Consider the following 19412-nt stretch of genomic DNA (forward strand, 5'->3'; position numbering starts at 1 on the left):
GAATTTTACATCCTTCCAACAAATTCTAATGCATGTAAGCATAGCACAAAAAGTCATTTTAGGAAATTGATTTCTACTATCCCTTATGATGATGTTATCGAACGTTAGATTCGTCTTTCTCAAATATTGTAAAAAACTGATTAACAGATCATTATTGAAATTGGGATGAGTATAAAAACAATATTAGAAATAATATTTCGTCAAGCCGATAACCTAGCAATTGTTTGAACAGATGAATGATTTTAATTGTTTACACGTTGCCGCGAATCCGTAAAGAATTTGTGGTTATTACCGTAACAAGTATTTATTTAACACCAGTCAACGGTGCCTTACGGACAAATGAATCGATACGCACACACCAGAAATCCGTTTTCAAATCCAACGCAAGCGTTCAGTCATTGTCAGTTTCGGTGACGATCAGCGCCTCTAGCGAAAAAGAATCTAAGTATGGCTTAGGCGGTTCTGTGAAAGCGACTTGCCCGTAGAAATGAAAATAGGCTCCGAGTGATTCTCAGTCAACGCCATGTGTGCAACTCACTGAAATATAAGTAGGACCACCGTCTTACTCGCTCTACTAGCGCATGCGCAGTAACCGAACTAAACCAAATACGTCATTAGACAGAGAAAGAAAAACTTTTATATCTTTCGTTTTTCAGTAGCAGTCCTCTAGTATGTACGTACGCTCTTTGTACGTACGTATGAATGTACGCATGTATGAATGTATGAGCACCTATACCTTTTGTACTCCTATCCATGTACCTCCATAAAGCGAAGCGGCGGCGCGTCCAATTTTACGATCTGTCATCATTGTAATACGGCCGAGATGCCGTCTGCTCTGTGACAGTTAAATCAAAAGATACATGTAAAATTGTGTGTTGCCGGACAATTACGAACAGTTTGTGCGTAGTGTGAGCTATTTTCGTTTTGATTGCCATTTGTTGACGAAAGTGTGGCGCGGTGAGATAATGAATTTTGAAGTTTAGATAGGGTAACTGTAACCGAATGAGACGATGTTTTGCTGTTTGAGAAACTGCTTCGACGGCCTCGGCCTGTCGACAACGCAAATGCCAAAAAGGGAACCGAACCCTATCACCCTAGACACTTCTCATATGGGTAATTTGCTTTTCCTTTCTTCTCAATTGATTATCTCTTTCAAATTCTGCCGACAAATTCACCTCGACTGTCCTTCGTTCTCATAACAATTAACTGTATCTTACGATAACCCTAACCTCAAGATTTCACAATGGCATCAATATTTTTCCATAATATAAGTTCGTTTAAAATTTTGATATATCTCAGAGAAAACATGTTGACGGAGAAAATTTTGTAATTCATACTTTGATTCCATACGAGAGTTTTGTATAATATTAGAATGTAATAGGAAATGTTAAAAGTAATGCATTACTTCAAGTTGTATAAGTAACTTGAAATGAACTGATTTTAACAGAATAATCTGAAATTTACAAATTGGCAAACATTAATTTTCCTTCAAAACGAATGCATTTGAAATTGCAATGCTGGAATTTTAGAAATGCTCAATTTGATTCAATTTCTAGAGTATTTAATTTTATGTTAGAATCAGAAGACTTGAAGGGTGATAAAGATATTAATTTCTTTGCAACACCTCAATATAATAAAATATCTAGAAGCACAACCAAATTTCCAGCAAATGTTGGAAAATTACACAAAAAAATTTGTTCTACATGCCTCTCTAAGTAATTGTATCAAGAAATTATATCTATACTTTACAGGTCACGAGGTTGTGATTGTAAAGAATGGTCTGAGAGTATGTGGGCGAGGCGCAGCTCTGACGAATGCACCTTTGGCACAGAGCAAAAGTTACTTCGAGGTGAAAATCCAGCAAGGCGGAGTTTGGGCGGTTGGTTTAGCAACGCGTTCTACGGAACTGAATACTACCGTAGGGGGAAGTGATCAGGAAAGTTGGGCCTTGAATTCAGATGGCATAATACGTCATAATTCAGAGGAATTGCACAAGGTCCAGAACATCGCTCAGGAGGGCGACATAATTGTTAGTTATATGTTTCACCTACCGTTGTTGTATGAAATTAGTATTAGTTACCACGGTAACTTAAAATTCGAAATGTTAATAATTGTTCATATTTTATTTACAGGGCATTTCCTATGATCATATAGAATTGAACTTCTATTTGAATGGAAAGCTCCTGGATGTTCCTATTACAGGAATAAAAGTAACCACATATCCCATCCTCTATGGTACGAAATCAAGTTTGGGTCTCTTATGTTAATATTTGAATGATTTGAGGACATGGATAATCTAAAATCGCAATTTCTTATTCTAGATTTTCTATTGTGAACTGTAATGACTATTGAAAATTTTCCTTTTCAGTCGACGACGGAGCTATTTTAGATATAATATTGGATGATTTCATATACCCGCCACCAAATGGGTTTGAAAAAATAATGCTGGAGCAATCATTGCTCTAGCATACGTGTTCAGCTGGCTATTAAAAAAACACACAGAAAGCATTTCAATAATAAGAAGAGAAACTAACCCAACTACGCTCACACAGTATTTTCTGATCAAAGTTGACACACAACGGCTGTGAGTGTGAAATATTTTAATGATACTGCATTTATCGATGTAATATAATAAACAATTAGCATAATAATATGAGTTAAAATTATATCTGAATACAGTGATTAAATATTTACTTTCAATAATCGTTAAAAGAAGGAAGAGTTTATTGAAATCCATCTTTGATCTGGAAGCTGCAGTTTTTGAGATAGCAAATATGTAATGTTTGTTTTTTGTATTGTACATAAAAAAAAGAAAAAAACCTGATGAGATGATGTCACGGAATAAACGATGCCCGTTTAATTATAAATCTCAGTAAAACGGATTATGGAAAATTTAGTCCGAGCCCCGTAAATGCTATAAAAATGGTTAACAGAATTTTCAGGTTTTATTAGAAGGTTTACATAATTAATAATTGATTAGATCATTTATGAGCCTAGTTTTGTTTATATATAATTATATAGTATCGTTCAATCCTTATTATTATATATTTCTTCGAATCCTTAATGACTAATGGTATAATATGTACACTGGCTGAAACAAGGTACGAAAGGCATTAGGCCTGTTATTCGCTCCATTAGACGAACGTCATGGTTTATTCGTTGACTAAATCTCTTGTAGTGATGATCTGATTTATGATATAGATAATTATGCGTCGTTATTACGTTCTACAATGCTCGATAATGATGATAATGTTCGAAGCGTTACGTCGACAAATGCACTAGGAACACTTTTTATCGTATCATAAACCTAGAGTTGAACAAAATAGAATTATTCAAATTATATTCAGATAATTATTTCATTCAAGTATCTAGCTTATGTTAATGATGCATTTCATTTGTTATTTAATTAATTATTATTATTTTCTTTGTATTCACAATAAGAAGTAAAACATTTAGAACAAAATATTTTGATTTTGATATTCTTTTTCATGTGTTTCATAAATGTTATGCAGTTTTAAGAATTGTTTTAGAAATTTGCCTCATTTACAAAATATGTAAAAAAATTTTTTTCAATTCATCACAAAGTTGTAACGATTATAATTGAAAGCTTCAATTATTACAGGACAACTGATATTTGCTTATTTAAACACTGGTACAAACCGATTTTTTTTTTGTGATATACTTCTAGCTCGACTACCCAAATGCTTTTTCGCAAGCTACAGGTATTATGCAACGTACATACAAAACACAGAATGATATGGCACGATTTTGAATAGATATCATTGAACGACGCTGTACAGTTACGGATGGTGTTTTTACAATTTACAACTTCACTTTCGTGTCCAGTCAATACTGACACGGTTTAATTATTACCCAGATGTCGAGGCTCCGAACATTTTGTTTTAAAAATTACTAAAAATACTTGTAAAAGAGCAAATCAATGTTTTGCCTTTGCTGATAGCTAAGTTGAAAATGATATTCAGTGTAGCGAATGTAACGAAACAGTACATAATTGAAAAAAATTTTACTTGGAAAATATTCCACTTGAATTAGTGTAAAATAAATTTTGATCACAAGCTGTATATATTCTGTACAAGACCCTTGATTCTAGCCGATTAAAACGACACATCTGACATATGATAAAACTCTTTACGATACCTATTTTCTTTTCCTATTGTCCTTCTGGTGATTTTCCTTTCCCTTCTTAACCCAAATCGTATGCAAAATTTACTTTGTGATGATATAGGTATAAAAACTCCGTCTCTTATTATTGCTGGTGTTGCAAGCTTTGAGAAAGCTTTTCCTTTGATAAAGCTTGCAAAGACGTAAGTGGGTATCTTTGGTCCTTAATATTACATTTGCTTATTGTTATTTATGGTGCGCTATACAATTTTCATATGAAATTATTTAAACTAAAAATGTCTACCATACCTTCGTATTTCTGTTTACTTTACTTTCGGATCTTTGTTAGAAAAGTAGTTATTAAACTTCGTATTATGGTATTACTCTGATAAAGTTTCGTAATAGGTATAGCCAAGTTATAGGTATAAATTGAAACGTTATTTGGAAGACATACGAAGACAAGTTTAATATCACACGTACATAAGGTAAATAAGAAAAAAAAAACTCAACTTATTACGTATAAATTGAAATAAAATAAAGACTTGGCTAACATATTTAATTAGAATATAGCTGCAACATAAAAGTACTTGACTTTAATAACAACTTTTCTATTATAGAATATATATATATATATATGTATATATATATATATTTTGTTTGTTCTTTAAATAACGCATAATAGTAAAAGCCTAAAGTATTTTTGAGAAACGATTTCCTTAGGACATTATCTTATTAATTATATTACATATTATATGTTTCATGACTGGTTGGCATATGAGATAACTATTATTGTGGTAACCCAGCGAGTCTTATTGCACTTACAACGTTCGTTACTACTATTCTAGACAACTCACTTTCATTTTTGATTTGCATTCAAATTCAATAGATACGAGCGGAAAATATCTTGAAATTAAATACTGTTTGAAAGTTCAACATTTTTACGTAATGTACTAGCCTATACATGCGAATTATTATAAAATTGATTGAAATGAAACAATCCTCGAAACTATAATAATCAACCGTTTTTATCTACATATTTTAAGGATACTGACAATTCACAGGTCGTTAATTCTTATATACAACTCAAGACAAAATGCGTACGCATGATACAAATTAATTACTCAGTTTTTAGTTACATTTATCACTATTTCGGCTTACCCTTACCTAAAATGAAAGCGTAATGATATGAACGATACGCGAATTCCGACGTAACGCTATATATAGTATTACCTCCAATCTGTGGACATTCGCTTTAAACTGATTTTTGCATTCCTTTTCAAAGTTTAATCTACATCCAATTATCTTGGATGAACGGTGACTGATACTTTAATAATAGTAGTCCGTATTGTGAAGAATTTATCAGCAAATAATAATCTACACAGAAAAATGTTGAACCTAAATACATATGTGCATAAATGTTACATTGTGTTATCGCATTTTAGAACACTCACATATGAAGATATCAATATGTACAATCTCTTTGGAATAATAAAACTTAAATACATATTATTTATGAATTTCACTTGTGCTTTCTACTCTGTGGTAGAAAATTTATACTTTCGTAACTGTGCTGAATTTGATATGGAGAAACTCGTGTGCAAGTTTTCGGTATTAAATCGTACCATAGAAAAAGTAATAAAAGATAGAAAATAAAACCAGTGAACATTTCTGAAAATGCGATAAAGCATGAAAAACCTATCATAGATAGCCTGAGCGCTCGAGACCCTCTCTATTAAACCTAATACTGCCTTGTTCGAAACAGTAATGCAACTTATTTATTTAAAAATATACAATCTTAATATATATTTACAAAATAAAATGTCATCTCTATATATGATTTCTATTTAACATGTCGAAGAAAGAAACAAAAAGAAAAAAAAGGATATGATGATCACATTGAATACAATGATCCTGAAATCTAGTCAGGCTCAAGTTTTTATGTTTCAACCTTCCTGTTAGTCACTGTGGGTTGCATACTAATTTGAGATCTCCATAAAACTGTACAAATGACTTCCTACCGGCATCGAATCTCCGATCCTTGCATATAACTAAATAAGCTGATTGTGAAAATCTAATATTTGAAATGTTCTTTTCTCTTTCATATTCCAAGCCTCAGATAAAGATTTGACGAAAACCTAATTTTAAGGACATCAAATAATTGCTTTTACAGTTTCTTCGAAAGTAAAGAAAATTGCACGAAATTTCGGTAGAACCTTTTCTTATTATTTGTATCGTGTATTTTTACGATTTTCGAATGCTTCATTGTACTTACTAATTGACCAAATGAAAAACAACTCGTATTTTTACTTGTAAGTGTATACCGGCCTTATTTAAATATACTAACTTCCCACCCGTTAAGGCTCGTCAATGCGGAACAAATTAAACAGTTGTGAAATTTACACCGCATAAAGTGTTTTTATAGTCATTTGACACTAGTTAATTATGTCAAGTTCAAAATAGCTGCATAAAAGAATATTATATGGTTTATGAACACAGTATTGTCGAACATAAGCTGTAACGAAAGCTTTAAAAAAAAAAAAAGCAGAGTGTTGGTAGCTTAATCAGTGGCACTCAATGCACATTCCTTTGAGTCTTGATTATAAAGATAAACTTTATAAAGAACTCTCTAATACGGTAGAGGTAAAATGTAGAAAACAAAAGAAATGTGTGCACCTGGTAAAATCACAGATATTCCTGTAAGTAAACCAATTCTGCGCTCATAATTTCGCCAGTTACTCTTCAGATTAATTAGCACTCTTCATTTAGTGTAATTAAGCGCACTATTTCGTAATCACTGGATAATCAACCGAACAGCATAAATTGCTCAGACAATGATAGGGAAACATATTGAAATGTTATCTTATTTACATTAATACTAGTCGTTATCTGTTGTATCTTCAATAACAGAATCCCAGTTGAACTCTGTAACACTTGGTCGCGACAACAACTCGCCCAAATGTTTAAACCTTTCAACGAAATGTGGATCACGTTCCCTAATCATTGCGAAACGTTGGAACATATGAGTCTCTGCAAATTTATACAGCTTCAGGTCCAGCCCGTTAAGCCGTTCCACAGCATCAAGCTGTTCTTTACTTAGCGTCGCCCTTGTCGCCGCACTTAGTGTTGCGTTGTGTTGTTTAAACGCTACTGCAAATCGCATGCCAAATGTTTCCTCAAATGAATACTGGCCAACCTAAAGAACGATAAAAGCCAATATCGAATATTTGCAAAATTCATTACGAGTTAAACGGAAACCGTCTCTGCATTCCATTTTACAAAATGGATTCACATCTATCGTGGTTGTGTGTGTGTGTGCGCGCGTGCATGCGTGTATTATACGTACAATTAAAACACAAATACGAAATCTTTATTGCTTCTGTATTATTAACTTGCGCCGAGGAAGTGTATCTGTTACTTGTTCTTCGAGTGTGCTCTTGTTAATTCACTATCATACACTTGTCACTTCAGAATTAGAATTGATTTCGCTAAGATCAAGTAGGAATTAGAAGTCAAGTGCACATTGATATTGAAGTATCCAAGTATACAAAGACCATAAGTTTTACCGGGTTGAAGAGAAACGGGGTGAAAACGTGGACCAAAAAGCCAAATAAACAATTGAATGGTAGGCTGGATAAGAGGAATAAGGCAGGAATGGGACACACATGGCGTCAGAAGGTTTCTCATAAATATTTATATTACGGCCATTATTCTTGAACAGGGACAAGAATAGATAAACATCAATTTGAAGCCTGGCACAGTGGGTAGTTTGCAAGATAATGTGTCTCTTGTAATAATTACTCAAGCTGTTATGCCGCTATTTACTAAAGTTAAGGGACTATGAAAGTGAACAGAAATTACCGAAATTCTAAATAGATGACAGAAGATAACAAAAGCGATTTCAGTTTCATAATATTTTAATGATTTCACTCGGGAAACCGTTTAACACAACAATATAAGCTCAAATTTCGGTCCGATTGAAGCTCGGTTATTGATCAGATTTGTTCTTAGTGGTCAAACATAAACAATCGATCATCTTTGCTCCTTTTCACCGACACAAGTACAAGATGTTTTCATGGCCTGAATTCTAGGAAACGGTAAGATATTTTTAAAACCATTAGTGCATAAATTATCACTAGGATAAAACTGTTGGCATGAATTAATGAAAGAGAATTTCAGACACGTCTCTATTTGGAGAAGACACAATTTCAAGATATTCGTCAATGAATTTCATAGACAACTATTGTTGAAACAGTTGTAATTTCATGTCAGCTCAACGATGTATTTCAGTACTTGGTAGCTACCAAAAGCAGTATTTCACGCGAAATAAACGAACCGCAAAAGTAACCGAAATATGATTGCAGAATAAACTAGATCCTACAATATTCGAATTTATCTGACTAAATTCGCGATAAAAAAACGAATCGCTCATACTTCACTCTTAATTCATTATTAATTGTAACTTCAATTTGTGGAATGGATAATTACACAGAGTATCAAAACGGAAAAGTGAGAAAAAGTTGTAAAAGCATTTATACAAGGGATTGCTTTAAAAATTTAGGACTTCTATTTTATCAGTATCTTTTTTTTTTAATGATTGTCCACGTTTTTTCACAAGACAATTTGTACTCTACAAAACGCGCGACATGGTATCAAATAGATATTATACGCCTAATGAATCTTGATAACGCGGAAACATGATAACTTGAAGAACTGTGGCATCCCTGAATATGGAACAACATAGATTAGAAGAATAATATCAAAGTAAATTGCAGAAAATCGGAAGGTTAAGATCATGGAAATAAGATCAACAAAATGTGTAAACGGTGAGTAAATTTTCCAGGACATTTCTGGAATTACTTCGAACAGTCGTATACAAGGATATTTTGAGAATTCTCTCGAAGCACTGGACATCCTTTCAACTTGTAGAAAGATGTATATTGCAGATATAATTAATGAGTTTTGAATATTCAGTAATCTGTGCGATATCAAGCGACCTTCAAGGCTGGGATACGTCAAACTCGCAATGCATAGAAATTGGAGAATAGGAAGCGAGTGATTGGGTTACCACATGCAACTGAAGCTTGCTTTGCTCTATCAGCAATTAACAAAGATAACATTCAACGGTCATGAAGGAAAGTGATATTGTAGTAATATGACAACCCGAAATAAATCACAACCACTTCAGAAATGTAAGAATTAAAATACCATAAAATGGTCTTCTCACCTTTTGGTACTCAGTAAGCATGAAGAACGGCATGGATAATAAATTACGCTGGGCACTTTCAAGCATGAGACGATCTCTCTCAGTTCGATTTAGCGTCGAGTTGTAGCATCCTATGATGGATAGGTCAGCCAGCATCCGAGTCTGACGATTACTTGCCAAGTTGTGAGGACACTGCATGAACTTTAATGAGATGGGAAAAAAATGCATCAATTAGAATATGTGAAATTGTTATTTGTGGAACAGTTGAGGAGGAAATCCAAACTCTAAAATGTGCTCGCTTTCTATATGTCAGTGCATATCTCATTACAAGTATAACGAGGAAAACAGAACCTCAGGCTCAAACGCTTAGCAGAGGAACGAATTGATAAGAGGAAGCATAATGAGTTTCCAAAGCGAGTCTATGAAATGCTAGAGATAAGCCCTTTATCTGTTAATCGTTACTGGAAAAAAATTAAGACCCCTTAATTATAAGCGATCAATTAGTTAGATAAGTGCACCAATAACGAACATCGGTTGGTTTCTGGAATCAGGCAATCAATTTCCGAATCCCGTTACTTTTCGAAATTCTAGAAAAAAATTAGTTAGTTCTATTTTTATCAGACTGACCTCTTCTAATGTAACTCCTTGCCAATTTGGCTCGGAATAACATTGAGGTATGTTAGCCTGAATGCCGCCGCACCAATGTCTCGCTCCTCGCCACGTGGCACCTCGTTGCACATGTCTGAACTCCGACAAATATCTCGCTACCGGATCTCTGATGATTGTTATGTAAAAATATCTTCTCTTCACTCCCTCTGGTTCTATCTTATTTAATTCTGAATCAACGCAATTCGTCAATTCCGTCCAATCAGCATGCAGGCCGCACTTCCAGCCTGTTGAATACCGGGAAAATAACCAATTCTCGTTCCGGTTTGGACGAAAACAGGAGCAACGTTTTCGCCTCCTATGACACGAGCACGGTCTTTGCAGGTCCAAATCGCGCACCAGGTGTTTACCAAATAATGTACCGCCTGCAATCAGCGAATACAAAGGTTTCATTTGAATGGCCGACTTTTGGAGGAAATTTACAATTAAACTAATCTATGGCAAAAAACTAGGTAAAAAATATTGTTTACCTCAGAAATATACTTTTAAATTTAATTTAAATTATACTTTATAAATATGAATCAATAATTATTTTCAAATTGTTTAAATGCGAAAACATATGCAAACGCAAAAATAGCATCACAAAACTTTGATATGTGAGAAATTTGTATTTCAATCGCATTGTATGAGTTACAGAATTGAACTTACAAATTATATTTAACCCTCGATACATAATTCTGCAAAAATTTTTCTACAGAATGTGCAGAACTTGTTCAAAGAATCGGTACTGAAATTCAATACCTGTTTATCACGTTTTGTAAGACTAGAGTCAACCATTTCCCAAATATTGGGAAGATTGAAGTAACGTTAAGGTAACAAAATATTGAAACTGAAATCATTGTTTTGAAAATTTAAAACGACTTTAGACAATTAGTTACCAAAATCTGAATACACTTTGCTTTTCGAAAGTAGAATACTGAATTTGAGATGATCCTACAGTTGTAAAATCATTACTTTTCCTCAAAATGAATAGTTACATTAAAGTTGTGAACTTCCCCCCTCCTTCTTAAATCAGTGTTGCATATATGAAAAATATTCAGTAATTTTCTGATCTTTTGAATTTATACAAAATTGGTTTACTATTCGCTGATAATAGATAGATTGGTTCTTTGTCATCAAGTTTTTTCGTAGGTTATATCAGTCGAATGTTACCAGTTTTATGCTCAATTATATGGTGAACTTGCATCAGTATCAGCTCGATTCTTGAATTTATCTTACCGTAGGTTTAGTGATTCGATAGTAGAATAAATAACAATTAGTCAAGTGAGGAAGATAGGAATCTGTCTCTTCATAAATTTTGCTTCACCTATCTTTCATACAAAGATGCATATTTAAATACCGATTTCTGGGTAATATTAAAACCGCTTGCAAAGCTTCTGAAAATTTTGCTACAATGATAATGTGGTAAAACATGTCAGGATCTGTTTTGTGTTGAGGGATTTAAAGAGTATATATATACAATCTTTTAAGTTTCCCACTTTTTTGAGATCCTTCAGGCTGTAAATTCGCTTTATATGTGCAAATTGAAATCATTAGTTTTTTGATTGGAACAAGGTCAAACTTTACCAGAATAATTGTAAAACCACACCTGAATTTCTATTCTTGTATTTTTGTGAGATTTCTTATTCCATGAGGTTGTATAACATAAATAAGTCTCAAGGCAAACTCTTTGACGTTGAAGACTTGCCATTTAAATTTAGAGAAAGTGGAAAGGGAAATAAAGACGGAAATTTTTGCACGTGTAGCTGATTACGTAATCTCTCTCTCTCTCTCTCTCTCTGTCTGTATGTTTCTCTCTTTCTTTCTTTTGCATCTTACTTTTGCATCACAGTGGGAGTTACGTAACAAGTTGGGTATTCCTTTATTTTCTCGAAGAGATGCTGCAATTTCTCAAAAGTTGGCTATAATTTTTCAAATCTCAAATAGCCAAGTGGTAAATTATCAAATTGAATGACGCAACAAATCGGCTAACAGGAAAATAAGCAATTGCTATTTCTGAGCACGACCCAGTAGTAGCCACAGGCCACTAGTCAACTGTTGCAAATCCAAAGTGCAAAGCTGGGTATGAATATATCTCACTATAAACAACTTGCGTCACGTATTACTGTGCTCTGCAGATGTGATTATTTATATACTTCAATAATAAAGCATTAGATAAAAACAATTGTGAATCACGTGGTCAATGTATAGTATTAAAGAATAAAAGAAAATGTGATACACACTAGTCATCGTTCTATTATTAATTACATTTTGTGTATTGTCATAACAAAATTCTACTTGAAAAACATTACCCTTACAGCAGTGAATCACTGAGATGTCAGTTTGTCCAAAATAAACTGATTATTGTTATATACGAAAATGTTATCTGGACCGAGTTTCTTACAAAGATTCTGTTGATGCCTAAAGCGAAGCTGGTTTGGTAATCTTAATGTAATGTCACATTTTTCCAGAAAATTGATTTTTAATGTTTACAAAAACATTTCTCCCCATTAGAGCCACTTTTGAGATGCAACTGAATGAAATCTTGACAAGGAATGAAATGAATTTTTACGAGGTTGAAGTTGGTAACGTTATTAAAATAACGCAACATTGAGAGCATTCTCTACTTGAGTAAACAATGAATTTATTGACCTTGACAGAGTTAACTTTTGAGCAAATCGAATCTGACGATAGTTAAAAGGTGAATTTTATCCGTGATTCAAATTGAATTTTCAAACGAAAAAGATGGGATGGAGTGTTTTTGTTGGCAGATTTGTTTTCACGTCGAAACCAATTGACACAAGCCAGCGGGATCGAGAAACAATTGACGATTGAGTAACGAGTGGGTATAAATGCAAAATGTTTCTCACCAGTTTTCTGTATGTGTAAAAAGACCATAACATCGTGGGCATTGATGTCGAATTGAAAGGTGTTGTTGATGACATCCTCATAGGCGAGACTGCCCTGTATGCTCTGAAGTCTGAAGGAAGGGTGACCCTGGAAGTTCCTGTCGACAACCCCGGATGTGAAACCCTCAGAGAGACGCGTGGACTCCTTGAGGTCACGGTTGGTCAAGGCACAAACGTGGTCTGGGCAGAAGTATCCCAAATACACGATACCCGTCAATGCCAAGACCAGGCAGATGCCCGCGACGCCGCGGAGCCGAGTTCTCCACACCCTGGGCTCCATCCTGTTAGATTTCGCCCATCTGTCTCCCTGGCTGGCAGCCGGTCGGTCGCTAGCGACTTCCACGTTCAATCCCCGGCCCATTTCTCTCCATATTCACTTAACAAACGCGCGTTTTCAACGCGGACGGACCTGGAACACTCGCGCCTGTTCACTTCGTCGCCTGCGGGCCACACAATCCACACATGTCAGCCATGACGGCGTTTCCCCCTCCACTATTTGATTCCTTACTCTGCTAGTCCGCTTCGCGCTCCTCGTCGCCCCCACCGAGCTGCGAGCGCTCTGTGGATAAGGCAAGGACTGTTTACAATTATTTAACCATTGCGACGCGATGCGAATCCCCGCAATTCCCCGTCACATTCGCCAGCCTCGTGGCTGGACGGATATTGGAAACAAACCCCCCCCCCCCCCCCTATTATCCGATAACTTACGGGACTTATCAGGGCTCGAGATATCGATTTCGTTGTTCAAACCACTGTACTGATATGCATGTTTATATGCGGCACCGAACTTTATACAAACACATTCTGCACCCTGATGAGAAGACGCGTGTATTCGCAACGATGTTTATGTGTTCAAGAGCTACCGTAACGCGCGAGAAAAACTTTGCCGGGTTGTAGACTTTTCACGCGATTTATATACGCGTATATTCATGCTCAAGAATTTTCCTACGTTCTTCGCTGATCTGGGAATAACATTATACGATTCAAAAATAGAATACGCCGAACGTTGCGCTTGTATTATATTTATCTTCGCCCGGTGGGTTATTCGAATTTCTCGCGGAATATGTGCAGTCGAGGTTTTGCTATATTGACAGACCGCGATTTTATCTACGATGGAAAAATAACCTTGCTAATTCTGGCCAACAACATCCTTAAGAAGCGTTACAAAAGCATTCTGCCGCTCCATAAAAGAAAATCCTTTCTTTTTCACCATGCGGGCCAGTATTATTATATTTCAGTGTGCTATAGCAAGTAAGACGATAGGTGCAGGGGGAGGACAGGAAGTTACTTCTTGAGCGCTAGTCTCTTGCTCGCCATCTTTGATCTCAGTTTCGCATGATCTGTCAGAAGGGTGAATGACAGGTGTCAAGTTGGCGCAAAATTGGCTATCGTTCACGTTCAGAGTGTGAAACGTTTCTCATACTGATTTTACGGTTCGCCGAGCGTTGTTAGGCTGTTATTTCGAAACTCAAAGTAGTCAATTTCCGTAGAGAACGTCCAACGTGAGTAGAAATCAGATCGTGTAACGGTCGACATAACCTCAATTTAGTAAAAATTGATCGTTCCACCGTTCTAGAGTTTGTTATTTATCACTGATTATGGATCTCGTTACGATCTCGTTCAAATTTATTTTGCATAGTATATAAATTATCCCATCAAAGTCGTTGGCGGTGCAAACACGTGGTTCTATTCAGCGATTTCAAATAAAGTCCTTGTTCAAGTTATACTATTGAACGTTTCTATCATTTATGATTTTCGTGTTGTCACTTTTCAATCATGAGAATATTATTCTAGTGGTTAGACTGATACTATAAGAGCACACTGCCTTGTGTTGCCACATTTTTATGGTAACTGAGTAAATGTGTTTCAAAATTCGAAGTCAAGAGTATTAGTGTATAAAAATTTTTATATGTATTCACATTTACCTTTAAGGTATTCAATTTTGCTATCGTATTTGCTGTTCCGCTGGTTGCAGAATGTCCAACATAGAACTACTGGAGGAGAGAGTTGCAGAATTGGAGAATCAAGTTTTTAGTCATGGAAATAAGCCACAGATCGATGATCCACCGATAGAAAATTCGGTCGTCGACAGTCTTCTTCATGCTTATACTTTGATCTCATCGTCGTATTCTGGGCGAGAAAAAGCAAATGCAGTCGTGAAACGAATTGGGGAGTTAGATTCTTACTTAGATCCTAATTTTGAGAATTCGGATCTTCAAATGGAAGCAAGAGCGGAACTTATACTTACCTTGGAACCTGAACTGAGGGGCAATGCTCATCTGTTAACCAAACTGGAGGAACTTCTACCGGTATTGGAATCAGAGCGGTTTCGCAGCGTGCCCGAGGCAACGCACAAGTTGAATAACTTGACACTGGCATACACAAAACTGCACGATGAATCGGAAGAACTTACAAGTGAAATTTGTGATGTTATTGCTAAATATAATTCTGTTATAAATAATATTTCTAGATCACTTATCATTTTAGATGCTACGGTAACAGCTGCTGAAAATGCGGCGATACCGGTCAAGCAACTGGATTAGATTTATTTCTTGTTTTACCTCAAAAAGTTTTTTATGCAGCCCCAGCTTACGAAGCTGAAAGTAACTTAATTCAGATCAATTATTACAGATTTAAGCAACATTTATTTGCGTACTACCGTTCCTCAATACTGTTGATCCATTTTACGATTTTTGAGTCTAATTTTATTCATTAACCATCCAAAATGTCATACGATTTTTTTTTTAATTTTAATACGGCTCTCAATTATGTCTTGGATGAAAGAGTAATGATTAACGAATGGCCAGATTCTTATTGCACTATTAAATAAGCAGCAATTGAAATTGTAAGCTACTGTAATAAATTGTACACACGACCAACACGTAAATACAGAACAAGAGATTATTAACGGATTTTTTCATCACTTTATCACTTGTAAATACTTTATGTACAGTTTTTACCTAATGTCTGGTTCCCATGAATGAAAAGCCTTCTCGAAAACACACATTTTTGCAATGATGTGAGCGCTACATTTTATGTACGTACCCTCTTATCTTGGTGGTCTCCTTATATATTCACTAATTATCGTTATATCAAGTTGTTACCGAATTAATATTAAAGTTGTCACGAGTCACTGAATGAATTACAGGAACTTTCATTTTTCAAGAACTCGATATTCGTATAAAACTGGTTTCAAATATTATAGAAAAAAAATCTTGAACTGTATGGATTGTTATAATTACATTTACTGATTTTCTTCGCTTACGATATAAAAATACTTAGGCACTCATCACTGACTATGCGCATACATAAACATGTTTCTTTCTTTTCCTTTTTTTTTTTTGTTTACTTTTATATACTGTTAATATTCCATGTAACAATGTAATTTAAAATATAATTATATATTATGTACATTTATTCTATCTATATATATAGATTATATATATAATATAGATATACTTCAGTTCTAACTACTGCCGACATTCGTTCCAGGAATTCTGCAACAGAATTTCTGACACAAATTTATCGTTACATACGGTTCGTATTAGAGGTGGTTAAGGGTCTCTTAAATGAAACAATTATCATAAGTTCAATCATCATACGTCGGTTACATCCATGCCGAAAAATAATAACGATATTTTACTTGATATTCAAACTTACAAATTTTGTATGTATCACTACAATCTTTGACTGGTTAATACGCCCAATTACTTCATCAAAATTCCGATTTTATCATTGAGAATTTGATGAAGCACCGTATCAATTAATATTCGGTCCTTTCATTTTCGTGAATAATCAATCTCTGTCTTACGTAATAAACAGTTAAGGGACCCTATCACCTAAAGTATGTTAAAAAAAAAAAAAAAAAATTGAACAAAATAAATCATTTACCGTATCAAACAGTTTCTTTATACAATATGTACAATGTGGTTCCTTAGTCTATGCAGATATACTGTTCGCCCGATTCCGTTTATGATCTACCAAGTTTCCAGTTCTCAGTACTCGTCGAAGCATTTCTTCACAGAGATAATATTCATTGACGCGTTTCAATAGTCCTCCTGATCGTCGCATGTATAATAGAATACACACACACATATATGTATATTCCACGAAAAAATAAAAGTAAAAATAAAAATAAAATATTTAGAGTACTAGACTGATTATGCGGAAGAGTATCTTCGTCATTTTAAACACGTATACGTATATAATCTTTTGCCGAATACCATCGGCAACTATTCATTCAGCACGCATTTAAATGCATCATCAAGGGACTTCTACGCACCGTGTCTCATATAATATGGGCAGCCATCCATATAGTTATCTGTCTTATGACAATAATTTTTGTCACCCAAATATCACCGCATTGAGTTCTACGTACACATTTATATATATGCGTAAAAAGAGCAATATCTTGGTCTATGGTCGAGTTTGCAGGGCTGGTACCGAATGATGCAACCAGGACACCGCAGGGGCAAGGCTCGAGTAAATAGCTGGATGACCTCGCGAACACCGACTGTGATGGCTCAACAATCCCTGAAGTTCCCATCTGCCAGTTTCGCTTGCGCACATCAATGGTGCACCTTCGTCGTTCTGAAGATTAAGTTAACACGTTCATAATTTGTCTACTAATTTTTCGATTTTCATAACAAAGTCTATACGTTTCCAAGAAAACTTGACAAATTAAATAATGGAAGGTACAGGTCGAACAATTTTTTTTATAGATTCTCGGTGAAAGCAGTTTCAACATTCCGTCAGGGATTTTTACAGAACGTTAGAGAAATTTGCTGCTAAATATTTAGATTCTGAAATTGATTTTCACTATGATGCCACCTCACGATACTTACGTAACAAGGTCCCTTGTCCGTGTCGGTAAACCCAGCACAAATATTATCCTTGGTGATGAAACCGGCGTAATGACTCGTCGCGTTACATTCTTCAGAGTCGTAGGTAGGCACGGGTAAGAATTTCAAGTACTGTTGCAGGTTGACTTCACCGTTCATCGGGAAGCCCCAACCCGCCGTAACGCACAATTGTCTTGGCTGGAAGCATAACAAGAAACAAAAGTTATAAGGATTCGAAGATACCGATGACATATTCAATTTGCTATGCATAGAAACGTGATATTGCGATTTACCTGAATCGGATGTTGCGGAAGACAAACGGCGCTGACGTTACGAGAAAAGACCAAAGGCTCTTCGAGCTCAACCAAGGTCATGTCGTTATTGTACAAAAATTGATTATACTTCACTTGTGGATATGGCACGATACTTTTAACTGCATGCGGAATGAGCATATCACTACCTGTGAACAACTGCCAGCCATTGCTCTGTCTGTATCTGGAAAGAACATTGTATCATTTTTATAGATCATCCAAAAGTGGTTCAAACTCGTAATCGATACCTATAATTGGAAGTGTTGCAAGTGCTAGTATCCAAAATTTTCATTACATATCTTTCTAATATACATATGTAACAAAGTATAGCGTGTAGTTAGACTCACTTGTGAACACAGGAGTAGCTTGCCAGTGCGTACATAGGACTAAGAACACTAGCAGTGCAAGCAATACCGTGTTTTCGTTCCTTCAACAGAGCCACACTTGACCATTGTCCCTCACCAGCGGGCGTACCGCCGGCCAATCTCGCAGTTGGTCCTTCTGGATAATGCGAACCGCATGAGAATTCCTCGCAAGAGATCTGAACGATCTTTCCCGTTTCGCAGATGTCGGTCTGTTCGAAATTCGTGACGAACGGTGCCTTCAGATCAGCCGTAGACTTCAGTTTCAGTAGCTTCAGACCTTCGTCCGATGCTATCATGTCTGTGGCTTCGGATGAGAAGTATCCCTGTGTTCTACAGAAAGCGTCACTGAGCTCGGTAGTCCAATTGTCAGCGCACACGACGCGACGTTCACCATTTGGTTGCCTGGAAAAATATGCGTTAGATGATTAAAATTCCTCTTATCGTCAGACTACGTTGCACAGTTTTGTGATGGTAGATAAATCACACGAATTACTTTATCTTCAGTATGGTTGCTCGCCCGATGAGGTCACTGTCTCCGTGATTCTCGCGGTCGTCTTCTTCCTTTTGGATTTCCACGGCGCTTAGACCCACGGTCAAATTCGCCGTCAAACAATCCCACTCGTCCGAATGATCCGGACAGTGTTCAACACCGTCGCAAACCAGGTCGACCGGGACGCAGCCTCCAGTCTGACACTTGAATTGATCCAAAGCACAATCGCACAGTTTTTCATCCTCTCCGTGGGCGCATTCTGGTATTCCATTGCAGTGCCACGTTAGTGGAATGCACCATTTTTCAGTCGGGCATAGATACTCGTCGTTTCCACAGCTCTCTGCGCAGGAATACTCGTCACGATGATCTTCACAGTCTGGACGACCATTGCATTGCCACAAAATCGGGATACACCTTCCTGAAATGCGAGCATCGAATTGAATATAACAAAGAACGGTATAACCCACAATTTTTTCATCCAAAACTGATAGCACTGGTACTCGAAAACGTAAAATGAATAGTGTTT

The 19412-nt window shown here is 35.8% G+C and overlaps 4 protein-coding genes across 16 annotated transcripts in view; 2 read left to right on the plus strand and 2 right to left on the minus strand.

The window, feature by feature from the left end:
* Positions 1–13732, minus strand: part of LOC124181471 (heparan-sulfate 6-O-sulfotransferase 1) — a 520983-nt gene extending 507251 nt beyond the window's left edge. For 3 of the 8 annotated variants that reach the window (XR_006870475.1, XM_046568081.1, XM_046568079.1), the window contains exons 1-4: positions 12841–13732; positions 9953–10356; positions 9347–9526; positions 737–835 (exon numbers count right to left, since the gene is read on the minus strand). Coding sequence is in view for 6 of the 8 variants with exons in the window: in XM_046568081.1 (XP_046424037.1) it covers positions 737–835; positions 9347–9526; positions 9953–10356; positions 12841–13240 (1083 nt within the window). In the remaining 2 variants the exon portion in view is untranslated. Of the gene's footprint in view, positions 1–43; positions 538–736; positions 836–5042; positions 7316–9346; positions 9527–9952; positions 10357–12840 lie in introns of those variants that run through there. The other 5 variants (XR_006870474.1, XM_046568080.1, XM_046568084.1 and 2 more) reach the window with 4 other exon arrangements.
* Positions 660–4403, plus strand: LOC124181491 (SPRY domain-containing protein 7). Of its 2 annotated transcripts, XR_006870477.1 has the most exons (5): positions 660–1113; positions 1752–2029; positions 2133–2235; positions 2369–2584; positions 3689–4403. XR_006870477.1 is itself a non-coding variant. In XM_046568116.1 (4 exons), the coding sequence occupies exons 1-4, from the start codon at positions 1011–1013 to the stop codon at positions 2464–2466; spliced, it is 582 nt and encodes a 193-aa protein (XP_046424072.1). In that variant the 5' UTR covers positions 661–1010; the 3' UTR covers positions 2467–4403. The 2 variants fall into 2 exon arrangements, 1 of the variants encoding a protein (XP_046424072.1); XM_046568116.1 differs by having other exon boundaries at positions 661–1113; positions 2369–4403.
* On the plus strand, positions 13416–16981 carry LOC124181493 (dynactin subunit 3-like). 2 transcript variants are annotated; one of them, XM_046568121.1, is made up of 2 exons: positions 13416–13449; positions 14855–16981. In XM_046568121.1, exon 2 carries the CDS (start codon positions 14856–14858, stop codon positions 15420–15422), a length of 567 nt encoding a protein of 188 aa, XP_046424077.1. In that variant the 5' UTR covers positions 13416–13449; position 14855; the 3' UTR covers positions 15423–16981. The 2 variants fall into 2 exon arrangements, with proteins under 2 accessions (XP_046424077.1, XP_046424076.1); XM_046568120.1 differs by lacking the exon at positions 13416–13449 and adding an exon at positions 14183–14381.
* LOC124181448 (titin homolog) overlaps positions 15804–19412 on the minus strand; it is a 45727-nt gene continuing 42118 nt past the window's right edge. For all 4 annotated transcript variants that reach the window (XM_046568032.1, XM_046568030.1, XM_046568033.1 and 1 more), the window contains 5 exons: positions 18890–19304; positions 18379–18798; positions 18014–18215; positions 17724–17918; positions 15804–17469 (listed from right to left, as the gene is read on the minus strand). In XM_046568032.1, coding sequence (XP_046423988.1) covers positions 17296–17469; positions 17724–17918; positions 18014–18215; positions 18379–18798; positions 18890–19304 — 1406 coding nt within the window. In that variant the 3' untranslated portion in view covers positions 15804–17295. The remainder of the gene's footprint in view (positions 17470–17723; positions 17919–18013; positions 18216–18378; positions 18799–18889; positions 19305–19412) is intronic.

Source organism: Neodiprion fabricii, chromosome 4 (genome assembly GCF_021155785.1).
Source record: "Neodiprion fabricii isolate iyNeoFabr1 chromosome 4, iyNeoFabr1.1, whole genome shotgun sequence".
NCBI lineage: Eukaryota > Metazoa > Arthropoda > Insecta > Hymenoptera > Diprionidae > Neodiprion > Neodiprion fabricii.